The following is a 26,925-nucleotide window of genomic DNA, read 5'->3' on the forward strand; positions in this document are numbered from 1 at the left end:
GCAGTTGACGGACTTTGAGCGAGGGCGTATAGTGGGCATGCGGGAGGCCGGGTGGACGTACCGCCGAATTGCTCAACACGTGGGGCGTGAGGTCTCCACAGTACATCGATGTTGTCGCCAGTGGTCGGCGGAAGGTGCACGTGCCCGTCGACCTGGGACCGGACCGCAGCGACGCACGGATGCACGCCAAGACCGTAGCATCCTACGCAGTGCCGTAGGGGACCGCACCGCCACTTCCCAGCAAATTAGGGACACTGTTGCTCCTGGGGTATCGGCGAGGACCATTCGCAACCGTCTCCATGAAGCTGGGCTACGGTCCCGCACACTGTTAGGCCGTCTTCCGCTCACGCCCCAACATCGTGCAGCCCGCCTCCAGTGGTGTCACGACAGGCGTGAATGGAGGGACGAATGGAGACGTGTCGTCTTCAGCGATGAGAGTCGCTTCTGCCTTGGTGCCAATGATGGTCGTATGCGTGTTTGGCGCCGTGCAGGTGAGCGCCACAATCAGGACTGCATACGACCGAGGCACACAGGGCCAACACCCGGCATCATGGTGTGGGGAGCGATCTCCTACACTGGCCGTACACCACTGGTGATCGTCGAGGGGACACTGAATAGTGCACGGTACATCCAAACCGTCATCGAACCAATCGTTCTACCATTCCTAGACCGGCAAGGGAACTTGCTGTTCCAACAGGACAATGCACGTCCGCATGTATCCCGTGCCACCCAACGTGCTCTAGAAGGTGTAAAACTACCCTGGCCAGCAAGATCTCCGGATCTGTCCCCCATTGAGCATGTTTCGGACTGGATGAAGCGTCGTCTCACGCGGTCAGCACGTCCAGCACGAACGCTGGTCCAACTGAGGCGCCAGGTGGAAATGGCATGGCAAGCCGTTCCACAGGACTACATCCATCATCTCTACGATCGTCTCCATGGGAGAATAGCAGCCTGCATTGCTGCGAAAGGTGGATATACACTGTACTAGTGCCGACATTGTGCATGCTCTGTTGCCTGTGTCTATGTGCCTGTGGTTCTGGCAGTGTGATCATGTGATGTATCTGACCCCAGGAATGTGTCAATAAAGTTTCCCCTTCCTGGGACAATGAATTCACGGTGTTCTTATTTCAATTTCCAGGAGTGTATTTGCAAGTGGAACAGGAAAGGAAGTGGCTAGTAGTGGTACAGGGTACCCAATTCGAAGCACCGTGCAATGGCTTGCGGAGTATCTATGTAGATGTAGATGAAACTGAAGGAGATGAGACGCCCCTGATAGCGCTCTGGAGCACAGGGGCCTCAGCAAAGGGCGGTCCGCCCTTCCGCGCGTTACTTGATATTCACGTGATAGGACTTCTCTCCAGAAGTTTCCGACCTTCTGCATCCCATCCCCCCACCCCCTCCCCCCCTGTATACGTGTCACCATCTGTTAACATCGCACCTTCCAAGTCCCCACGTAGAAGCGGTTTCTCCCCGTTAAGCACCTCAAACATGGTCGCCAGCACAGTTGGCGCACGCTCAGAAACAGAACACGATCCTCAGCGTGATTTGCAACCGCAGCGCTTTCCTGCAGCAATTTTCAACTATGTCTGGTGGTCAAATCGCATAGTTTGTTTACGAGAATGGATAAGCGTAAAATGTCTATTTAGCTCTGTTACCGGCCGTCGAAGAAATTCTGAACACGTAGGTAGACGGAAAAGCGAATTTCTGGTAGAGGGACATAGACGTGTTGCACCCCGTTCATTTCTGTTCAGCTTCCATAAGAATGTAGTTACTAGTATGTTGCAGGCACTACGTACTGCAACGCCATAAGAACCGCCACCCAGAATAAATTGTGAGCTCTGTATGGATATTACAAAAATAGGAAATTGAATTCGACATCGTGCCTTTCCGTCATTTGAACGACAACGTCAAGCCGTATCATGAATTCTGTAAGACATAGAAAGCGTTGGGAAGGCATGGTGTCCAACACATTACTACCGACCAGAACACAGGCATACTGATCAGCTTAAGGCCAATTCACCCTGGTCGTCACGCCACCGTCACGTCACGCCACCATCACACTGTCGTAACGTCACGGCCCGTCAAGTCAATTCGGGTCGCGTGGTATCTACTCGCATGGCTGTCCTCAACCCTTTTTTTTCCGCGGGGACTGTGATCTTCGTAAGAGGATTTTCAACAGTTTTTACGCGTGAAGTTCACATACACAATGCGTTTGCTTATATACGTGGACGCTGGAGTCGACATTTGTATGAAAATGGCATTTATTGGACTCAAATGGTTTGCAGCTTGCAGGGATGGTTTGTTTACTAGAGAAAGAAGACAGAAGTACAAAACAACGCAAAAAAAGAGTGTCGATCCGGAAAATGCCATTACGTGGTACAGAAGGGGAATTTCATACACTGTACAAGGTGATCGAAGAAGAGGAATCTGCATTTTATACATATTTTAGAAAGTCGAAGCACCATTGTTTTCGTTTTTTACGTCAAACTGTAGCCAGAATTAGTGAAAGGAACACGCCAGAGCTATGTTGGCTTACATCATTTTCATTCCACTCCTTTCTGATACGTATCGATGATAAGGAATATCACAAAACTTGTTCTCTTTCTTTTTCTTTACTGGCTTCAAAATGATTCCCTTCCATGGTCCCCTAGTGTTCGTTTATTCAGTTTCTCAATTATAAATCCTGGGTACCCATTACGCGTTGTTATATATTTTATCTAACTTCCTGGCAGATTAAAACTGTGTGCCGGACCGATACTCGATCTCGGGACGTTTGCCTCTCGCGGGTCGGTAGAGCACTTGGCTGCAAGAGGCAAACGTCCCGAGCTCGAGTCTCGGTCCTGGCACACAGTTTTAATCTGCCAGGAAGTTTCGTATCAGCGCACACTCCGCTGCAGAGTGGAAATTTCTTTCTGGACATATTTTATCTGTTCAGGAAGGACCGGAGGGTAGCAGTTTTATATTTAAAAGGTTGGTTCGATGCTACATTCAGTTCATGTTTTTTGAGGGTTTTTAGGTGTTCAACGGCAAGGTTATCAGTGCCCACTAAATTCAGAACAAAATCAGTAATAGAATCTTTTCTGCAGATGTCAAACTCCACCTTGCCGCCATTGAAGGTGATCCTAAAGTCGACATGTGGTAACGCTCCGTCAATCTGTGAATCAAGCAATTGTTGAGCGGTTTCTTCATTTTACAAAATGGACTCACTCAGTTACAGCTGCCCCATAAGAAGAATTCTAAGTGTAAATGGTTCTGTAGGTTGAAGTTACAATTTTGTTAAGATAGAAGCTCTAAATATGAATGTCGTACGTTTAATGTAGAAGGTAAAGCTGTCACCAACCGAAGATTGGTTTAAACACCTCCGTGCTTTAGTAGGCATGGTTCTATTCGAGGTGGTATGCTTGTGCCTTCCTCCGATTTTCGAACTGGCGTACCGAGCCAGAGGTAAAAGAAGCAAGTAGGGATCAAACCGCAGACTTTTGGATTGGTAGTCTGTCAGTTAGTCACTAATCCACCAAGATTCTAATAGTCCTGAGGGTGCTCATAAAGTAGATAGTTCTGCTATCTACTTATTATATGTAAAAAGATTACACAACTGTCTTCTTATTGTTTGTTCGTTCTTATTGTTCAATGTGTGTGAAATCTTATGGGACTTAACTGCTACGATCATCAGTCCCTAAGCTTACACACTACTTAACCTAAATTGTCCTAAGGACAAACACACACACCCATGCCTGAGGGAGGACTCGAACCTCCGCCGGGATCAGCCGCACAGTCCATGACAGCAGCGCCCTAGACCGCTCGGCTAATCCCGCGCGGCGGTGTTTGTTCTTATTGTTTGTTAGATTGTAAGTAGGCTGTTTATGTTTTCTTATTGGCAACGTTACGTAGCGCTCAATATGAAAATCACTGGCTGTGCTGTGTGCAGTCTGTGGCTGCTTTGCATTGTTGTAATTCTCGCCTTTGTAGTGTTAGGCAGCTGGCTGTGAACAGCGCGTAGCGTTGCGCAGTTGGAGGTGAGCCGCCAGCAGTGGTGGATGTGGGGAGAGAGATGGCGGAACTTTGCAATTTGTCATGAACTGATATATATATTATGACTTGTGATGATATTAAGGTAAATACATTGTTTGCTCTCTATTAATATCTTTCATTTGCTAACTATCCCTATCAGTAGTTAGTGCCTTCAGTAGTTTGAATCTTCTATTTAGCTGGCAGTAGTGGCGCTCGCTGTACTGCAGTAGCTTGAGCAGCGAAGATTTTTGTGAGGTAAGTGATTTGTGAAAGGTATAGTTTAATGTTTGTCAGCGCCATTCTTTAGTAGGTAATTTTGAAAGTCAGATTGCGTTGCGCTAACAAAATATTGTGTGTCAGTTTAAGCACAGTCTTGTATAAATTGTTCAAAGGGTACGTTTCATATGTCGACCCTTAGTCGAGGATACCTCACTGGAATCTTCTGATTTTTTCTTGTAGTTTGTGTATTTAGTGTAGATTTTGTTTATTGCTAGCGCGTAATTGTAGAGAAAATCTCCTTTGTAGTTGCAGTCTTTCATTGTTGTACAGTAAAACAGTTGTGGCATGCATGTAGATTTGCACCAAGTATTTCGCAGCTGCGCTGGTAATTAACTAGATATTATTTTCAGTGCTATTTTAATGTGTTCTCTTATTTTTTATCTTCAAATTGTGTTTTTCTGTGTTGTCGTGTGAAATACTGTAACAATAATGGCGTGTGAAAAACGTAATACTAGGCTCCAAAGTAAACTGAGAAATGACAGTGAAAATGAAAGCAGTGTGTTAGCGCCACAGAGTAATGAATTAACTGATGTTCAAAGTAGTAATTTGGTAATTGTGCATAGGGAAATGGAGCGGGCGGCAAACAATGGTGTAGACAGTGAAACAATTAGAGAACAGGGAAGTATTATCGATCGATCGGTCGGCAACAGCTCGCCTCAGGAATCCGAAATGACAGGAAACAATCTCGCAAATACTGTAGATTCAGGTTTTGGTTCCTCACCGTTTTCTCAAATAAGTCAAGACACATTTTCTGCTTGTCAAAATGTGAATGTTGCCGGTGCAAATTCACTGCCGAAAAGCACTGAGGAACATGTTCCAGACACCAGTGCATTGTTATTACAATTAATACAGCAAATGGGACAAACACAGCAAAAGCTTCAAAAGTTAGACACAATGGAACAAAATCTTCAAAAGTTAGACACAATGGAACAAAATCTTCGAAAGTTAGACACAATGGAACAACATCAGAGACAAACACAGCAACAGTTAGACTCATTGGAACAAACTCTTGAACAAACGCGTGAAGATTTAACTACTGAGTTACATAACATTGAATCGAAATGTCAAAAAGTCTGTAATGACGTAAAAACACAAATTTGTGAGCATTTTCAACCTATTTTTTCGCGGCATGAAAATGCATTACAGAATCACGAAGCAGCCATAAAAGAACTGCAAATTATTGTTCATGAAAATCATGAGACCTTGCAAGCTAAATTTGACTCAGTTGCATCTACCGATTCGGTTACGCAACTTGCAAAAACTCAGGATAACTTAAAGGACACAGTAGACGTATTTGAGTGATCAATTTTATACTGAAAACATTTGTTTTTAAAGATTTTTGAATTACAAAGAAAGTTTTCCGTGATACATTTCATTCCATTGCTGTAATCTGTAACACCTGAGGGTATAATTACATTAATCCTCAGGGGGGTACACGCCTACTTTGTGTACCATGTGTTTGGCAAGCACAAGGAACCCTAGCTAATATGGTATTTGCTTATACAACTTTACACATCGGTACCATATTTCTCTAACACACAAATTACACAGCTATCCGATCAGTTAACTGAGAGAGACAAACATTTTTTTTACTACGTCAGTGACAGATGTTTACGTAATTACACAGCTGGATAACTTCACACTTATGAAACTGTATTTTGTCTGTACTTTGTAAACTGTTCATATTTTTTCGGAACCATTGTGATACTATGAGAGCTTTGAATGATGTATTTGGTAAAGGGATTATGATTTTTAAAGTACGTTTGAGGCAGATGACACTTTTGACATGAGCAGAGAATTGTTTTAATTATTGGAGGAAGCTACGACGATTTTGAGATTTGACTGAGGTGTTATGATGTTATTTTTACGACGACGATGTGTATTATGCTGCTGAGGTATGTTTACGATTAATAGGCTGAGGCTATATGAGTTATTTGATTATGCTTCATATTTATAATGACGAAATATTGACGAGTGTCGATGGATACGTATATGTGTAATAAGGTAAGGAGTAATGAATAGTGGGTAGGGACTCTTGACTTGTGAAAAAGGATGTTGGAAACCAAGAATCGTACTTTAAGAGTTATGAAATGTGTGACTGTATCACAATGCTGACGAATATTTTTTTTGGACACTTATATTTATAGGATTTTGTTTCTACAGATTTGCAACGCTAATTCTTGACCTGTGAAATATTTTTAAATGAGACTGCAACGGTAGCAGAATCTCCTGTCGTAAATATTTCCGTAAGAAAGTTAAGTGACCACCTGCACATAATGCGTCGCGGGCACCCACCTGGGCGACAGCCGCCCGAAAAAAAAAGCCATTAGCCTTTCCGGAAGCACAGGTAGAAAAAAAAAAAAGGGAAGGCCATTATCCTCGGTATTGACATTTCCTTGTTGAAAGTATAATGTGGAGCTCGTAATTTATGATATTTACTGAAATGCCTAATGAAATGACGAGAAATATTCGTACATCTGCACACCTGATTACGACAAGCGTCTTTCTACGAGAGTTGAGAGAATTTCTACTAACTTATGAAATGTCACATGACTATTGAATGATATTTTTATGCTTTGGTTTGCGTAATTGCTTATTTCATTTGATATCTGGTTTCCAGCTGTGTTGCAGCATTGCTTTTATAAAATGAAATGCATTTGCTAATGTGAACACTTTCTGTCAACAGATCTATTAAATAATTATTGTATGATCCACATTCTTTAAAAAAGGAGCACTTGGAAAGGAAAGAACAATAAGAAGGAACTAGTAACTGCATTCATAATTTTCTTTTCAAGTAATTGGTAACTTTTTGGTAGAATAACTTCTTGTGGTGCACCACTTTAATTACTTAGACATTAAGATGTGATTATACATTTGCCTCATCTGCATTGTTATCTTTAGTGTACTATTTTTTCTGCTTGAGCTATGTCATGTTTAGATATAAGTTATTGCATTTGCTGTTGCTGTTTGCCAGGCATAGTGTTATTGAATTTGACTTTTGCTCATTTATGCTGCTAGCTTTGCCAATTTGCATTTTTTGCATTGCTGTTTGTGTTGATTTGTTATGTGATGCTGCATTGCCTCGTCCCTTAGTTTAGCATCTGAGCTCAGTAGATTTAAGTTAGCTTAAGAGGGGGTAGCCTCTAAGAGAATGAGTTGCGATGAATTGAAAGACATGCATTGAGAAAACAGGTTTAGGTAGGATTTTCTTGGAAATAAAAAATGAGGTAAGAAATGTGTGAACATATAAACACAGAAAGCATGCTTAGATAGAATTTTTTTTGGTGGAAACAAAGGATGAAATAAGAGGAAAGATATATGAAGTTTTAGGTTGGACTGCAGTACCAAATGTTACACTGAAAACGAACCCTGTCGTTTCCTATTGGTGTTATCCCACTATATGTTTGTGTACCCTTGTGTATTTGTTTTCTTCCTGTCTCTGTGTAGTTTCATAGAATTTTTTTTTTTCTTTTAATATTAAGCTACATTCACTATGATGAGGAATACTGTTATCCTCAAATATAATTGGCATTAATAATATATATGCTTACACATTATTTATTCTGTTTAAATGCTCATGTGTGAAGTTGATGTTTCAATAATTATTCTGATCTTCTATGTATGTACTCATGTCATAATTCCTGTAACACTGACGTATATGTCTATTTTTATTGTTTTGTAAAGCCTGTACTACAAATGTTATCTATATTATTATGTTTTTAATGATGTATTTTGTACCTTTGTTATTGTATTTTTATGTTACCAAATTGTAATTGTTACCAGTTCTTCAAATTAAGTAACATTTCACTGCACACGTTTCTGTTGGTCATAGTATATGGACAATATGTGAGAAGTAGGGACTGATAGTGTTTGCACGTGTGTTAATAACTCAGCAAGGGACTGGATAACAGCATTGCTGGTTCTAAGGACAATTTCAAAAACTTTGTGAGTGCACAAGTCGTGGTTTATGGACTTGCTATATTATCCGCAAGACTCTTCAATGGTGATTGTGCACCTGCACAGTCACAACAGATGGCTGCTGGCCATCTCTACAAGGACTACAGTGGATCTGCATCTTTGATGGCCCACCAATACCGTAATCTCTACAAGGACTACAGTGGGTCTGCACCTCTGGTGGCCCACCAATACCACAATCTCTACCAGGACTCCAGTGGGTCTGCTCTGTGATGACCTACCTACCAATATTCTTCAAAACTTCGAATGACTCTGCTGTGGGTTTGCTCCATTGTGGCCCATTACCTGTCAGCATGTCGAGAGTCAGCACTGTCTTTCCGTTGGAAGGACAACACTACTTCTTCAAGACTGCATGGAAATCCACTACTTCCGTGTGCATTTTCTTTTACTGCTCAGACTTTGAGAAAAACACTGCTATTCTCCTGTTATGTACGATTAGGACTGTCTTTATGGACTGTGAGACAATTTTAGCTTTTGACCAACATTGTATCAATAAGTGTGTGCATTTTATATCTTTGTTACTGTAATTGTGAAAAATTTTTGTCAAATCTGTATTGGCCAGTGCCCAACACCATTTGTAAAAATTTTTTGTGGGGAGCATGGGGGCTATGTAAGTAGGCTGTTTATGTTTTCTTATTGGCAACGTTACGTAGCGCTCAATATGAAAATCACTGGCTGTGCTGTGTGCAGTCTGTGGCTGCTTTGCATTGTTGTAATTCTCGCCTTTGTAGTGTTAGGCAGCTGGCTGTGAACAGCGCGTAGCGTTGCGCAGTTGGAGGTGAGCCGCCAGCAGTGGTGGATGTGGGGAGAGAGATGGCGGAACTTTGCAATTTGTCATGAACTGATATATATATTATGACTTGTGATGATATTAAGGTAAATACATTGTTTGCTCTCTATTAATATCTTTCATTTGCTAACTATCCCTATCAGTAGTTAGTGCCTTCAGTAGTTTGAATCTTCTATTTAGCTGGCAGTAGTGGCGCTCGCTGTACTGCAGTAGCTTGAGCAGCGAAGATTTTTGTGAGGTAAGTGATTTGTGAAAGGTATAGTTTAATGTTTGTCAGGGCCATTCTTTAGTAGGTAATTTTGAAAGTCAGATTGCGTTGCGCTAACAAAATATTGTGTGTCAGTTTAAGCACAGTCTTGTATAAATTGTTCAAAGGGTACGTTTCAAGATCTGGTTATACCTCATTCAAGAAGGGGATATGTCAACCAGAACTTAAAGGAATTCTGCAGTGGCAGGATCGTGGTCGCAGCCTGTGGTTTATCAGACTGCGATATTGCTGCTCGCATTGGTCGGGGTCAATGACTGCCATGCGAATATGGAATCAGTGGGTTCCACACAGGACCTCAATCGGCCCACGCATCTAGCGCTCGACAGCATATATCTCTGTTCCGTCAGTCGTGCAGGAGCATCTAGCCATTACACGCACTTTGAGTCAGCAAACGGGCTGGTTGACGGAAAGGCAACTAGCTACATGCAAAGTGCGGCTGTCCTTGACGTGGCAACAGAGAGAGGTGCCCCGAAAGTTGGGCGCTCAAAAACACTGGACACAGGAGTGGCACCATGTTCTGCAGACCCCCCAGACCTGTGGAGGCTCCAAGGAGAATGCCAGGCGGCATTCCTCATCATCGTACTTGCTCCTTACACTGCATGATTGTATTGTAGTCATTAGGTACACAGACCCTCATCTCTGGTTCGTAAAGCCAGTCTTTTGGACAATATGCAATACATTTCTGATATGTAAACGCTGGTGCGTGTGACCTACCTTCGTGGCCTCCGTGAAATGTTAACACGAAATCTCAAGCTGCCCGTTATGTCCTGACCCTCCTCGATGCAGAAGGTCTTCAACTGTTGCCTTGGCCAGCTCGTTCTCCAGACCTCTCCCCCACTGAAGACGTCTGTTCATTTAAATAACGCCTCTGGCTGTACTGCCGAGTTGTTTCCATTTCATGCAGAATATTTCGACGGCAGGCACACCCGTCTCTCCATGCGCTGCGGGTTCTTCTATTACTTGTACTCGCTGCCTGGACTCCAACCAGAATATGAACTATTGTTGGTCTCACGTCGCTATTTATAGCCGATTTCGATTCTCGACACAACTGCGCCCTTTGATGCTCTTTTGTTTCTTCAGATCTCGCACTGGTAATCAGTGAATTGCAAATTCTCTCAGCGTTTTCTACACTGCTGGCCACCGTAAATGCAACACCCTGAAGGAAGCATCCGAATCAAGTGAAATTTACACCATGGGTTTGCAGCGATGAGATATGCAACTGATTAGAATTTCAGCGCAGACGCACAACACGCGCGCCTGTGGCGCCACCTCATAGCGCCATTTAAAGCTTGGCGATTTCGACGAGTGTACGTTCGGCACGTGTGTTTATCTTGTGGTTGTTTCACAAGACGATCAGTTATGCTTCGTAGAAAACAGCGAACATCGTTTGATCAAGTATCCGAGTTCGACAGAGGAAGGATAGTGGCTTACCGAGATTGTGGATTATCATAGAGAGAAATCGCTAGTCGTGTTGGACGAAACCAAACAAATGTAATGCGGATATGTGACCGTTGGATGCAGGAGGGTACGACGGACCGACGTGGTCGATCGCATTCACCTCGATGCACCATTGCACGTGCTGATAGGCAAATTGTGCGCATGGCAGTGACGGATCGCTCAGTGACATCCCGAACCATAGCACAGCACATTGCGTCTGTAACGCATCATCCAGTGTCTGCGCGTACCATTCGACGCAGTTTACAGCAGAGTGGTCTGTCCGCAAGACGTCCATTGCTTCGTCTACCACTGCCGCAGAACCACAGACGTCTCCGTCGCCAATGGTGTGATGACAGACGGATGTGGACGGCAGAATGGAATGACGTTGTCTTTACTGACGAGGCACGCTTCTGTCTGCAGCACCACGATGGTCGGATTCGAGTGTGGAGACACCGTGGAGAGAGGATGCTGGACAGCTGCATTATGCACCGCCACACTGGTCTTGCACCGGGTATTATGGTATGGGGCGGTATTGGATATTACTCTCGCACGCCTCTAGTACGCATTGCCGATACTTTAAATAGCCGGCGCTACATATCCGAGGTGCTGGAGCCAGTTGTCCTTCCTTACCTTCAGGGTTCGGACACAGCCATATTTCAACAGGATAATGCGCGACCACACGTGACACGCATTGTCCAAAGGTTCTTCGTCAATAACCAGATTGAAGTGCTTCCCTGGCCGGCTCGCTCTCCGTATCTTTCGCCGATAGAAAACATGTGGTCCATGGTTGCTCAACGAGTGACCCAGATTACATCCCCAGCTGCCACACTAGATGATCTTTGGCAACGTGTGGAAGCTGCTTGGGCTGCTGTACCCCAGGAACACATCCAACGTCTCTTGGACTCAATGCCGAGACGTGTGGCAGCGATGATCTCCAACAATGGTGGCTACTCTGGCTACTGATTCTGGCAGGAACCACATGTTACAGACGTCTGTAAACGTAATCATTTGATACTTGGTCAACATGTTATCTACAAAATAAATTTTGTTGTGCTACCTCTTGTCTTTCTTGGTGTTGCATTTACGGTGGCCAGCAGTGTAGTTCTGGTGAACATGATAAACGGCAAGATTTTAATAAATTAAGTGCCGGACTACAAGTGTTATCTAACCTGAAACTTCCATCCCTGTTAATAGGTTTCCTGACACCTTTATTACTATGGGTTCCTTACTTATGCTGTCCCACAAACTTGGCGTTTGCACCACGATACTGGTCTCATCGTATTTCACTTCATTTCATGAGACAGTGTTCAGCGACAGCTGATTTGCTTGGTTGCTTTAGTCAGGCGTGTAGCTGATGTTTCTTGCATCTGTCCTCAAGTGCTCTGATGGTCTGTCCCACGTAAGAATGCCGCATTCGCATGGAATCAGATACACACTCGGATTTCGGAGACCTAAATCGCCTTTAATATTATAAAGTATACTTTATATTTTGTAAGTAGGCTGTTTAGGTTTTTTTATTGGTAACGCCACCTCTGTATGAAAATCACTGGCTGTGCTGTGTGCAGTCTGTGGCTGCTTTGCATTGTTGTAATACTCGCCATTGTAGTGTTAGGCAGCTGGTTGTGAACAGCGCGTAGCGTTGCGCAGTTACAGGTGAGCCGCCAGCAGTGGTGGATGTGGGGAGAGAGATAGCGGAGTTTTGTAATTTTTCATGAACTGCTATATTTATATATGATGATATCAAGGTAAATACATTGTTTGTTCTCTATTAATATCTTTCATTTGCTAACTATCCCTATCAGTAGTTAGTGCCTTCAGTAGTTTGAATCTTTTATTTAGCTGGCAGTAGTGGCGCTCGCTGGATTGCAATAGCTTGAGTAGCGAAGATTTTTGTGAGGTAAGTGATTTGTGAAAGGTATAGTTTACTGTTAGTCAGGGCCCATTCTTTTGTAGGGATTATTGAAAGTCAGATTGCGTTGCGCTAACAAAATATTGTGTGTCAGTTTAAGCACAGTCGTTTGTAACTGTTCAAAGGGGACGTTTCAATTTTAGTTAAAGGGAGCGAAATACACTGGATGCCATGTTCTCGTAGGAGTCCACCGATCATTGCGCATATTGGGCCAGCATAAAGTAGATAAATTTTTTACTCCTCTTCATCGGTCTTAGTCTCAACCTCTTTCCCAGGCGTTCTTAATTTTGGCTGCATCGCCTGTTCAATTTGCTCAGCTGAGTATCTATCACTTCGTAACAGTAATCGTAGGTGTGCCGACATTCTTCGGCGAGGCTCCTTGTCTGAAGATGTAAAGAGTTCTATGGATCACAGTCTTTAGCAATGGATTTCTTTCTGGCGGTTGGTGATGCTGCGAGATGTGGTGATAGAGGTCAGCGTGCGTAGATTTTCTATACACTCTGTGACCCTGGGATCCGTCTGTTCCTAACAGACACCTCGAGGAAAAGCAACTAACCCTGTTTTTCATATTCCAACGTGAATTTTATATTACGGTAGTTAGAGAAATCGTGAGAGATCACATCTGATCATTAGTTGTCGAGAGAGTGGCACGGCCAACCATCACGACTGAAGAAATCTGGCATGGAGTAGCATGCAATGACGTACTTGTATCTTTCATCCAAAGTCTGTTCGACTCATTGTACAGACAGGTTAAAATCATTATTTTACCAGACGTGACAGGACTGTGTACTAAATTTTACACCTTGTAGCCTTAGGAGGGACGTATCTAAAACTGGTCATAAATGTTGAAATTTTTTGCCACCACAAAGCTCCGTAGCATGTTATAAATATTGTGTCTAATTTTCAGAATTTAGTTCCTGCCGCAAATGACATAAAAGAAAAGTAGTTTCAACTAATGCGCAGTGTCACGACACTCTTCTACGCGACCCTGTCCTTGTTTGCGGTATTTAATTATTTTCTGCCATCAGAGAAGACAGCTGTATAGGATAGTAGGCTGTGAACCCGTTTACCGTGCGATTAATTACGATTTGTTAAAGAAACGCACACATGATGGAGAGCAAAACCTGAACGAAAACTTTAATAACCTCATTTAGAAGAGACGCCCAAAGAAAATATTTTGCTCATCTGCTGTTGTTAAAATTTGCTCATATGATGCTTTTCTCGTGTTCAGTGTTGGTAAGACTGGAAGAATCGGGACTCTTATGAGTCTAGGATTTGATGCATGTCACTTCACTGAAAACCTATTGAAGAACACTGATGATGTGCGTATTACTAGTTCTGAAATGCCAGTAAGGGATATTGCCAAAAGGGCACGTCAGAATTGTCAGACTAGAAGAGAAAAGCTGCATGAGTAAAGAGCTACATTGAGACCAGAAAGACCATATGTGTGGTTATGAACAACATTAAGGTGTCTATTTCTGTCATAAATGCCAGTACAACCTTTTTTCTGCATTTGCCGCAACCTTAAATTCTGAGTGTATAAGGAACACTTTCTGTTTAACCACTGCAGACAAAAAGGCCAAATGCCGGCGCTTCAGTCTGGAACCGCGCGACCGCTACGGGCGCAGGTTAGAATCCTGCGTCGGACATGGATTAGTGTGATGTCCTTAGGTTAGTTGGGTTTAAGTAGTTCTAAGTTCTAGGGGACTGATGACCTCAGATGTTAAGTCCAATAATGCTCAGAGCCATCTGAACATTTGAAAGGACAAATTTGCTGCAAACTTTGTACAAACTCAAACACAACTTCCTGTGGTACAAAAGTTTGAAAGTGCGTTATTGTCAAATTTATTTAAACTCTTGTGCAATAAAAATTGCTACGTATCACACATACAAATTAAAAAAATTATTCGAGAGTTCTAACACTGATACTAAGAAACTGGCCCACAGATTTGTTTATCTAATTACTAAGAATAGCTTACCACGTTTTGAAAGCGAAAGGTAAAGTAAAATTTGAGAAAATGTTCCTCATGTGATAGTATGTGTTCTAAAAGTATCCAGCAACGTCGTGACCAAATAATTTGACAAAAAATTGAAAAAATAATCCAGATTATAGCCAATAAAATAATGACAACACGTACAAAATTTGATTCAGTTTTCTCTCAAACAGGGAAAGCTACATTACGTTATATACAGGGTAATCCATTGATAGTGACTGGGCCAAATATCTCACGAAATAAGCATCAAACGAAAAAACTACAAAGACCGAAACTCGTCTAGCTTGAAGGGAGAAACGAGATAGCGCTATGGTTGGCCCACTAGATGGCGCTGCCATAGGTCAAACGGATATCAACTGCCTATTTTTTAAATAGGAACCGCCATTTTTATTACATATTCGTGTAATACGTAAAGAAATATGAATGTTTTAGTTGGAACACTTTTTTCGCTTTCTGATAGATGGCGCTGAAATAGTCACAAACGTATAAGTACGTGGTATCACGTAACATTCTGCCAGTGCGGACGGTATTTGCTTCGTGATACATCACCCATGTTAAAATGGACCGTTTACCAATTGCGGAAAAGGTCGATATCGTGTTGATGTATGGCTATTGTGATCAAAATGCCCAACGGGCGTGTGCTATGTATGCTGCTCGGTATCCTGGACGGCATCATCCAAGTGTCCGGACCGTTCGCCGGATAGTTACGTTATTTAAGGAAACAGGAAGTGTTCAGCCACATGTGAAACGTCAACCACGACCTGCAACAAATGATGATGACCAAGTAAGTGTTTTAGCTACTGCTGCGACTAATCCGCAAATCAGTAGCAGACAAATTGCGCGACAATCGGGAATCTCAAAAACGTCGGTGTTAAGAATGCTACATCAACATCCATTGCACCCGTACCATATTTCTAGGCACCAGGAATTGCATGGCGACGACTTTGAACGACGTGTACAGTTCTGCCACTGGGCACAAGAGAAATTACGGGACGATAACAGGTTTTTTGCACGCATTCTATTTAGCGACGAAGCGTCATTCACCAACAGTGGTAAAGTAAACCGGCATAATATACACTATTGGGCAACGGAAAATCCACAATGGCTGCGACAAGTGGAACATCAGCGACCTTGGCGGGTTAATGTATGGGTTGGCATTATGGGAGGAAGGATAATTGGCCCCCGTTTTATCGATGGCAATCTAAATGGTGCAATTCCTACGTAATGTTCTACCGATGTTACTACAAGATGTTACACTGCATGACAGAATGGCGATGTTTTTCCAACGTGATGGATGTCCGGCACATAGCTCGCTTGCGGTTGAAGCGGTATTGAATAGCATATTTCATGAGAGGTGGATTGGTCGTCGAAGCACCATACCATGGTCCACACGTTCACCGGATCTGACGTCCCAGGATTTCTTATTGTGGGGAAAGTTGAAGGATATTTGCTATCGTGATCCACTGACAACACAGATGTTAAGTCCCATAGTGCTCAGCGCCATTTGAACCATTTTTGAACGCTGTAACAGCATGCGTTCTCAGAAATGATAAGTTCACAAAGGTACATGTATCACATTGGAACAACCGAAATAAAATGTTCAAACGTACCTACGTTCGGCCGGCCAGAGTGGCCGAGCGGTTAAAGGCGCTACAGTCTGGAACCGCACGACCGCTACGATCGCAGGTTCGAATCCTGCCTCGGGCATGGATGTGTGTGATGTCCTTAGGTTAGTTAGGTTTAAGTAGTTCTAAGTTCTAGGGGACTTATGACCACAGCAGTTGAGTCCCATAGTGCTCAGAGCCATTTGAACCATTTGAACCTACGTTCTGTAGTTTAATTTAAAAAAACCTACCTTTTACCAACTGTTCGTCTAAAATTGTGAGCCATATGTTTGTGACTATTACAGCGCCATCTATCAGAAAGCGAAAAAAGTGGTCCAACAAAAACATTCATATTTCTTTACGTGCTATATGAATATGTAATACAAAATGGGGGTTCCTATTTAAAAAAGACGCAGTTGATATCTGTTTGACCTAGGGCAGCGCCATCTAGTGGGGGAACCACAGTGCTATCTGGTTTCCCCCTTCATGCTAGACAAGTTTCGTTTCTTGTAGTTTTTTCGTTTGACGCTTATTTCGTGAGATATTTAGTCCGGTCACGATCAATGGACCACCCTGTGTATACAGTCATGTATTTTCTCATACGTCCCCCTTAGCATATCACCTACAGATTTAAGCTCGTCTTCTTCCTAGAATACTGTATATGAACAATAAATAAAATTTCGTAGTTTGTTATCCTCTCTAATGTCTCAGTTTTGATGGCCAGCATTATAAGTTCGGTAGTAACGCTCTTTGTGTGTCTGTGTGGTGTGCAGCAGAGGGCCGGTGGACGCAGCTGAGCCCGCGCGGGGACTGCCCGCCGTGCCTGCAGGAGCACACGGCCGTGGCGCACCGCGACTCGCTCTACGTCTTCGGCGGCGAGCTGGGCTTCTCTGGGGGCACCGAGACGCCACTCTGGGTCTACCACGTCAAGGTGAGTCTACAACCCCCCCCCCCCCCCTCCTGCTTCCCGGGATTGCGAAATTACAAGTTACCAATGCCCGTGAATCATGAATTTTGACCCGTGTCGGGATAAGGCATCCGAATCCGAAGTACATAATGATTATTCCGCGGGAAACAGGAGACGTTATAATTTGATCGTTATTAAATGAGTAATTTCATTCAATAACGATCGGTAAATGAAATAGTGGAATTAATTTGGAAATATATTTTGCCAGCGGAAATTTTGCCGAAAGGAATGATTAAGTTGTAAAAGCAATTAAAAAAATCGGTCGCCAGCTCAGCTGATAAGCGACGGTACTGTTAAGTACGTGAATAATTGTGTCAAAACTAAAGTTTACCTGTTTGTAGCGCAGCAGGTGGAACGGGAACTTTTGCGTAAGTGCTGTGTCAGTCTCAGTAGTCATATAAAATAATGTCATAACAATCCAACTACTCTTAAACATTAATGGTTAATTTTCAATAAGTATTTTGATAGTTATTTTGTTCATAATTCGTCAGGTAAGTGCAATGCAGACCACACAGATAATTATCTATCAAGATTTTGAATAATGGACTGTCATTCTGTCTTTAAAATTACATGCTTTGCACAGTTTAATCTACTGATAATGAAATATATTGCCAATAATTAACTATGTTTTGAATGATAATAATTCATTAATTGGACGATTATCAGGCGGAATAACCTTCATGAATATCCTTGAACTAACTTGAGCTGAATATGCATTGAAATAAATCGTAATAATCAAATTTATTACTTCAGTCTATTATTAAGTTACTACTGTTGGCGTAAGCTTATTAAGTGCAACAATTAACTACGACAACCAATCGTTCAAAACCGTCTTCACCGTCTACGCAAATAATTTGATAATTAACATATTTTCTCTTGATAATGGCGTGACACACTCGGTTCACCGTCTATGCAAATAATTTGATAATTAACATATTTTCTCTTGATAATGGCGTGACACACTCGGTTCAATAAAGTAAGGATCGGAAGGAACCTACTTGGTGATATTGTCGGGTGGAATGTAACTGCAACGCTTCGATTATAAAGTGCTTGTTATTAATTGTTCAACTTCAGAGAAAAGCACAGTCACTAGCAAGCCTTCTAAATTTTATCCTACGAAAATTACGTAGATTTTACTTCCCTCGTTGTCGGTGGATCGACGGAAGTCCACGACGGCGACACAATGTGGCAGCGGGCTTTTACTGTTGCGACTTGGGCCCACAGTGCGCTTCACATTCAAGCCCTCGTTTCTTCAGCACTATGCCCATTAATCCATAACAACTTTCCCGGCCATGCTTCCAGATATGCCGACCATTACTTTTCCGTCGTACTTAGATCCACACACTAGCCTTAGATGTAACACAGCTAGGACTAGCAGCACTCGACTGTACATCTTACTCCGAGCACGGCGTCACTGCTACTGCTGCCCGCTGGCGCGCTCCCGCGCCCAGCGGCACGACAAAACAATCTCTCTGACTTCAACGTTAACTAAATACACTCCTGGAAATGGAAAAAGAACACATTGACACCGGTGTGTCAGAGCCACCATACTTGCTCCGGACACTGCGAGAGGGCTGTACAAGCAATGATCACACGCACGGCACAGCGGACACACCAGGAACCGCGGTGTTGGCCGTCGAATGGCGCTAGCTGCGCAGCATTTGTGCACCGCCGCCGTCAGTGTCAGCCAGTTTGCCGTGGCATACGGAGCTCCATCGCAGTCTTTAACACTGGTAGCATGCCGCGACAGCGTGGACGTGAACCGTATGTGCAGTTGACGGACTTTGGGCGAGGGCGTATAGTGGGCATGCGGGAGGCCGGGTGGACGTACCGCCGAATTGCTCAACACGTGGGGCGTGAGGTCTCCACAGTACATCGATGTTGTCGCCAGTGGTCGGCGGAAGGTGCACGTGCCCGTCGACCTGGGACCGGACCGCAGCGACGCACGGATGCACGCCAAGACCGTAGGATCCTACGCAGTGCCGTAGGGGACCGCACCGCCACTTCCCAGCAAATTAGGGACACTGTTGCTCCTGGGGTATCGGCGAGGACCATTCGCAACCGTTTCCATGAAGCTGGGCTACGGTCCCGCACACCGTTAGGCCGTCTTCCGCTCACGCCCCAACATCGTACAGCCCGCCTCCAGTGGTGTCGCGACAGGCGTGAATGGAGGGACGAATGGAGACGTGTCGTCTTCAGCGATGAGAGTCGCTTCTGCCTTGGTGCCAATGATGGTCGTATGCGTGTTTGGCGCCGTGCAGGTGAGCGCCACAATCAGGACTGCATACGACCGAGGCACACAGGGCCAACACCCGGCATCATGGTGTGGGGAGCGATCTCCTACACTGGCCGTACACCACTGGTGATCGTCGAGGGGACACTGAATAGTGCACGGTACATCCAAACCGTCATCGAACCCATCGTTCTACCATTCCTAGACCGGCAAGGGAACTTGCTGTTCCAACAGGACAATGCACGTCCGCATGTATCCCGTGCCACCCAACGTGCTCTAGAAAGTGTACGTCAACTACCCTGGCCAGCAAGATCTCCGGATCTGTCCCCCATTGAGCATGTTTGGGACTGGATGAAGCGTCGTCTCACGCGGTCTGCACGTCCAGCACGAACGCTGGTCCAACTGAGGCGCCAGGTGGAAATGGCATGGCAAGCCGTTCCACAGGACTACATCCAGCATCTCTACGATCGTCTCCATGGGAGAATAGCAGCCTGCATTGCTGCGAAAGGTGGATATACACTGTACTAGTGCCGACATTGTGCATGCTCTGTTGCCTGTGTCTATGTGCCTGTGGTTCTGTCAGTGTGATCATGTGATGTATCTGACCCCAGGAATGTGTCAATAAAGTTTCCCCTTCCTGGGACAATGAATTCACGGTGTTCTTATTTCAATTTCCAGGAGTGTATGTCCTGACTTGCCAGTGTTAAATATTACATAATTTAAACATAGTATTTACAATACATATTTACACTAGACAATACATCGTATACAAACAGTTTCATGTGTTAAGTAAGCGAAAAAATTCATAGCAAGGACTGCGTTGTAGTGTCACAAGGCCGGACGCACGAGAGCCAGGCCTGCGTCGCTTACAAACTGCTTTCTAAAACAGCACAAAACTTTCTTCGGTCGTCGTTGGCGTAGCTTCTCTAGTACGAGGACCCTGTTCGTACAAAATCCCGTTTTTCAACCTCACCTCCGTTCAATGCGACTGCCTGTATGCCTGCATGGTACCACTCTACTGGTCGACGTCGGATCGTCAGTAACGTACTCATCATCCACGTACTTCTTCCTGTGGGCGCAGCCTTTACTGGGCCAAACGAGTGGAAGTCGCAAGGTACGAGATCTGGGCTGTAGGGCTGATGAGGAAGAACGGTCCAGTGAAGTTTTGTGAGCCCCACACGGGCGCGCAGACTTGAGTGAGTTCTTGCATTGTCATGGAGAATGTGAAGTTTGTTTGCATTCTTGCGGCGACGAGCACATTGCAGAAGTCGCACATGTGTGCGACCGGCCGGCACGTAGGAACTCGCAAAGGTTTGCGCGACCTTGTTGCAATGATGAGCTGAGCCGTGTGCGGCTCGCGTTCATGTCGTTCTTAGCTTGGCGATAGTGGCGTCTCGTTTTCTTAGTGTGTTCGCTGGCGCCACTACGTTTGCTCGCCTTGTCTGTCCGTTAGTGGCAGCAGCAGCGCTTATCGATAGCGCGCGCTGTGGTACCATCTTTGGAGTGGCCTCTAGTATTTCCAGGTCGCCGTGTGTCGAGAGAGTTGAGTTGGGACGGGGCAGTAGCGAGGTCTGGACAGCCAGTTCTCGCCCGACCGCTGGTGACACACATGCACTGTCCGACGGAAGGATGTGGTCGCGAGAGTGCACGACCACGTCAAGGACCGGATTCAGCGAGTAGTTGAATGGACCGTGATATTCGAGTAGTGCAACTTTCACCTGTGTGTGTGTGTGTGTGTCCGCCCGTCGAAGTGTCCTCATGGCAATAAGTTGTCAGTCGACGATTTATACGGGGATCTTTCCCGTGCCTGACAAGGGGAGGCCGCCAATTGTGAAATTCAGATTCGATTCAAACTGCGCATAATAAAGGCTCATGGCCTGAGGTATAATGTGGCAAAGCACCAAGATGCACTTCTCAGCCGTTGTCGAGAAAATCGACAGTTAAAAGAAACCGTAGCCGTGAAATACTCTCTACGATTATTAATTCTCCACAGCGTCTTGGCGCAGCGGTACGCGCTCGGGTTCGTAATCCGAAGGTCGCCGGATCGAATCTCGCGCCGTGCAACATTTTTTTATTATTAGTTTATTGTAATTCAAATATAATATGCATAAGCAATTCATTAACAGTTTATATATATATATATATATATATATATATATATATATATATATATATAACTATTAATGAATTGCTTATGCATGCACCAACGCATGTTGGTGAAGGCGGATCGCTCTCCAATTGTACTGCCTCCATTTTTCCGTTTGTTTAACAGGGTGTACCAAAGCTCTCACGTCCGCACTGATTTTCGACGATGTTATAAGTTGCGCTAGGGACCGCATCTAACCTCTTTCGAAGTTAGCAGGCAACTACGCTGTTATGCGGCGGCTCGTTTCGGCCGATTCAACATCTGTCCTTCAAGTGTAACGAGCGAGTAACGGAGTTTATATTTCATACCTGCCAAAGCAATTTTGTGTTCGTGGGGTTTCTATTCTAATTCGAACGTTTGACTTACGCTATACGTATCCGTTTCTGAATATTGTTTTTACGTCTTCCGTTAACTATACGTGGTTAACATTATGAAGACAATTAATAACATTTGTGAAATACAACTTTGTTTGTGGAAAACATAATGATGTTTGAAGTCGCCAGTTTTTCCACGACAAACGACTTCAACAACTTATGCATAATTGTTGCAACTGATTGCCGGGAATTATATATATATATATATATATATATATATATATATATATATATATATATATATATATATATATATATATGTGTGTGTGTGTGTGTGTGTGTGTGTGTGTGTGTGTGTGTGCGCGCACATATATACACACATTTGAATTACAAAAAACAAATACTAAAAAAAAAAAAAGTTTGCATGGCACGAGATTCGATCCGGCGACCTTCGGATTACGAACCCGAGCGCTTACCGCTGCGCCACGACGCTGTAGAAAATTGTGATTCGTAGAGAGTATTTAACAGCAACGGTTTATTTTTAACTGTCGATTTTCTCGACAACGGCTGAGAAGTGCATCTTGGTGCTTTTCCACATTACACCTCTGGCCATGAGCTTTTATTATGCGCAGTCTGAATTGAATCTGAATTTCACAATTGGCGGCCTCCCCTTGTGAGTGGGGACGACCGTTTGTTGGTCGTTCGGTCGGTAGTCGCAGCGGACGACGTGCATTTTGTGCCGACTTAAAATTCGTCCGTGTTGTTTCACAGTAGCTGGTTTTAGTATGGTGAGTTGTTGGTGGAATTGTTTTCCCGGATCCGTGTGTATGTTGTGCTTTTGAATGAGCAGTTATTTTAATGCTGTGTGCGTACTGGATTTGGCGAGGAGTGGCGAACGGACATCAGTTCTGCTTCGGACGGAGCAGCGAGGAGGTCCGCAGCGTGAGGGCAGGCTGGGACCGCTGGCCGCGTGCAGGCTCTGTCGTGGATTGGTTAGTCGGTCGGTCGGCGCTAAGTTACCCCTAGTGAGAGTTGCCACCCTGTTACGTGACTACAACTCTTGGCTGCCTGTCTCACCGCTTACATAGCTGTAGTCACCGTCCTCAGGTCGATCCAAGGAGCACTGTCTGTGGATCACTCTGTCTTATTTGGACAAGATGCCATAATTGTCTAAAATTTACCCTGATATTTTAACATGTTGCCTTCCCCACTTGTAATTCCGGCCTTCAACCGTTAATTGTTTGTAACATTTCTTGTGGCCTTCAGCCGACAAATAATTTTCAATCCTGTTTTAGTGAGTCCTTCAGCCCTCACTATAGCTTGTTACAAGTTATTAAGATTATTCGAAAGGGTTTTGGTATTTTTAAAGTGTAATCGTCCACCTTATTGGTAATTCAGGCATTCAGCCGTTGTGTATTTTTGAAATTGCTTCTGGCCTTCAGCCGACGAATAATTTTGAACCTTCTTAATCAGGCCTTCAACCGTTGATTGTGTGTAACATTGCTTTTGGCCTTCAGCCTACCTTGCATTTCTGCTAATAAGGCTTTCAGCCGCCAGTGTAGCAAAATCTTTTAAAAATGATTGTTGAGAGTTTTTTTTAAGTTAAGTGTATATGTTTTCTGTGCAACCAACGGTAACTGATTAGGCCCCGTCCACATCTTTCCTGCTTTCCCTAAGTCCCACGTCTCAGCCTCTCAACAGTTCATCATGCTTCACTTCACTGTCTGGTCTCTGTAATCATTCTCCAAGCGCCTACGAACACAAGCGATCCTCTGATTTTCTGCCAAAAGTAAGTTAATGAGAGCTCTTTGCTTGGAACGAGCCTCCGTTACAGACGCCATTTTGAAGGCTACGTTTAGGATCTCTACCTATCGAAAGCGGAAGACCTCAACTTCTGCAGAAAGACGTCTTATATCTACACAAAAAAGTGAATTTTTGATCGTTACACTTCCAACCAAATCAGTGAACGTGAGATGTAGGAAACTTTTTTGGAACACAATACTTACATTATTTAACCCTAGATTACTAATCCCTCATCAAATTACGATTATAGTTGGTACATCTCCGCGGATCCCGCCATTCTGGGCACATGAGTGACACATGCTCTTGATTACCTTTGTGGCAAACATTGTTGTTAACAATGGCTGTATTATATTGCCTGTCCCCAGCAGTTTGCTGACACTGATTCTCTTTTAAATATTATGAATGTTTAGAAATAGTGTCTCTGTTTCCCAATAGTAGGTATATTTGCTATATTGCTTAAAATTTATCTTAGTGTTGCATCTTAGGTGAAATATCAAGAATCAAGGTTTATATCACAAGGCCCCTCAATGCTAAGCTCGCCTTTTGCTACTGAGGTTAGCGCAATATGGATGGAGCTGAGTTTGATTTTGACACTAATATGTTGGGTGACTTGCTTGGGGAATGTCTCCTGAGTAGCAGCAACAGAACCTACAACTACCTCATTCTATCTAAGCAAATGAAGAATATACTCCTTTTTCGAGTCATAATAATTATACTGTAATAACTTGTTTAGTACATAATATAAATTATGACTTCTTTTCCAATAACGTTCTGAGCAGTAAAATTGTTATTGCGGCGGGCGTTTGAAAAGTCCGTGCAAAGTACGAGAGATGGCACCACCGGCGCGTATCGAGGTCATGTTTAATTAGTAACATCTTTGGAAAGAACGAACACCAAGTTTCCGCGATTGGTCTATTTCTTTGTGTTTGGAATTCCTGTGAATCAAGGAAGTCGAGTGATTGCCAAAAAATGGACGAAAAAGAACATTACTTTATGAAAGGCAAAACGCCTCACGAGACTAAAGAAATGGAAATGAGCGTTTGGCGTCATTGGCGGGGAGGCCCTTTGCCGGGGCAGGTCCGGCCGCCTTGGTGCAGGTCATATTACGTTCGACACCACATTGGGCGACCTGCGCGCCGGATGGGGATGAAATTATGAGGAAGACAGCACAACACCCAGTCCCTGAGCGGAGAAAATCCTCGACCCAGCCGGCAATCGAACCCGGGCCCTTAGGACGGCAATCCGACATGCTGACCACTCACCTACAGGGGCGGACAGAGACTAAAGAGAAGATTGATAAACAATACTTTGACTCTGCACCTTCGATTAGAACAGTTTATAAGTCGTTTCAAAATTTTCGGAGTGGCCATAGGGGCACAAGTGATGCTGAACGTTCTGGACGCCCTGTGGAGGTTACGACTCCAGAAATCATTGATAAAATCCATGATATGGTGGTGGATGACAGAAGAGTTAAGGTGCGTGAGATTGCTAGTGCTGTGGGCATCTCGAATGAATGGGTACATAATATTTTGCATAAACATTTGGACATGAGAAAGCTATCCGCAAGATGGGATCCGCGATTGCTCACGCTTGATCAAAAATGGAATCGTGTGAAGCGTTGCAAGTATGGTTTGCAGCTGCAGCTGTTCAGGAAGAATCTGCAGGACTTTAAGCGTCGTTTCGTCACTGTGGATGAAACATGGATACATTACTATGTTCCTGAGACCAAACAACAATCTAAACAATGGGTTACCAAGGGAGAATCTGCACCAAAAAAGGCGAATACCATTCCTTCGGCCTGAAAGGTTATGGAGACTGTCTTTTGGGATTCGCAAGGGATAATCCTCATTGACTATCTGGAATAGAGTAAAACTATTACAGGTGAATATTATTCATCGTTACTGGACTGTTTGAAAACCGAGCTGCAAGAAAAACGTCGGCGACTGGACCGCAAGAAAGTCATTTTCCATCACGACAATGCACCAGCACACACCTCAGCAGTTGTGGTCGAAAAATTAATGGAAATAGGATTCCAACTCCTTTCACATCCCCCCTGTTCTCCAGACTTGGCTCCCTCGGACTACTATTTGTTCCCCAATTTGAAGAAACGGCTGGCGGGACAAAGATTTTATTCAAACGAGGAGGTGATTGCAGCAACTAATAGCTATTTCGCAGGCTTGGACAATTCCTATTATTGAGAAGGCATCAATAAATTAGAACAGCGTTGGACGGAGTTTATAAGTCTAAAAGGAGACTATGTCGAAAAATTAAGAGGTTTACCCTAAACACGTAAGCAGTTTTTATTTTTGCACGGAATTTTCAAATGCCCCTCGTATAGGGCATAGAACAAAACATTTTGTACTTACTGGAGATCTAATAACTAAGTATCTAGTGCATATCCTACAAATTAGGACTTCCTTTGAATAAAATTTGGAGTAGTACAATTTACGATGGTTTGGTAGCAATGTAACAGTTTCCCCCTTTTAGTGCCCCATGGTTAACTTACTAAATAAGCCAGGGCCGACCACGGCGTGCCGAACTTTACGCGTGCAGCGTGTGCGGACCAAGCCCCGTCCTGTCACTCGGCTTTACTCGGTCCTTGTCGGAAGTACTGGGAACACCGCAACGTTCCGTTTAGCTTTGCAGTGCGGCATGTTTGGGTTGGCAAAACTCTGAGTTCGGCAGAATCCAGTGAAAGACTCTGCAGGAGAGACGCTCAGTAGCTCGGTACCGGTTTTTGTTAAAGTTTCGAGAACATACCTTCACCGAAGAGTCAAGCAGTATATTGCTCCCTCCTACGTATATCTCGCGAAGAGACCATGAGGATAAAATCAGAGAGATTAGAGCCCACACAGAAGCATACCGACAATCCTTCTTTCCACGAACAATACGAGACTGGAATAGAAGGGAGAACCGATAGAGGTACTCAAGATACCCTCCGCCACAAACCGTCAGGTGGCTTGCGGAGTATGGATGTAGATGTAGATGTAGAATCGTCGTATTATCGCTGTTAGTTCGTGGTGCGAAGGACATTCACAGGTCCAGTGGTTGTTTGCACAAAAAGAGGCAGTCTAGTGACCTATCGTTACAATCCTTTAAAATGAATGGGAATGACATAGGAGAGGGGTGAGATTTCTCAGTTCGCATAAGGGACGGGTACTGCATACTGTATTTGGTATGAAAAGACATTACAGT

The 26,925-nt window shown here is 44.0% G+C and overlaps 1 protein-coding gene across 1 annotated transcript in view; it reads left to right on the forward strand.

Annotated features, from left to right (window-relative positions):
* Positions 1–26,925, forward strand: part of LOC126473645 (uncharacterized) — a 118,332-nt gene that overhangs the window by 56,547 nt on the left and 34,860 nt on the right. The window contains exon 2 of the mRNA XM_050100847.1: positions 17,041–17,198. Coding sequence (XP_049956804.1) covers positions 17,041–17,198 — 158 coding nt within the window. The remainder of the gene's footprint in view (positions 1–17,040; positions 17,199–26,925) is intronic.

The sequence above is a fragment of the Schistocerca serialis genome, chromosome 4 (genome assembly GCF_023864345.2).
Source record: "Schistocerca serialis cubense isolate TAMUIC-IGC-003099 chromosome 4, iqSchSeri2.2, whole genome shotgun sequence".
Lineage (NCBI taxonomy): Eukaryota > Metazoa > Arthropoda > Insecta > Orthoptera > Acrididae > Schistocerca > Schistocerca serialis.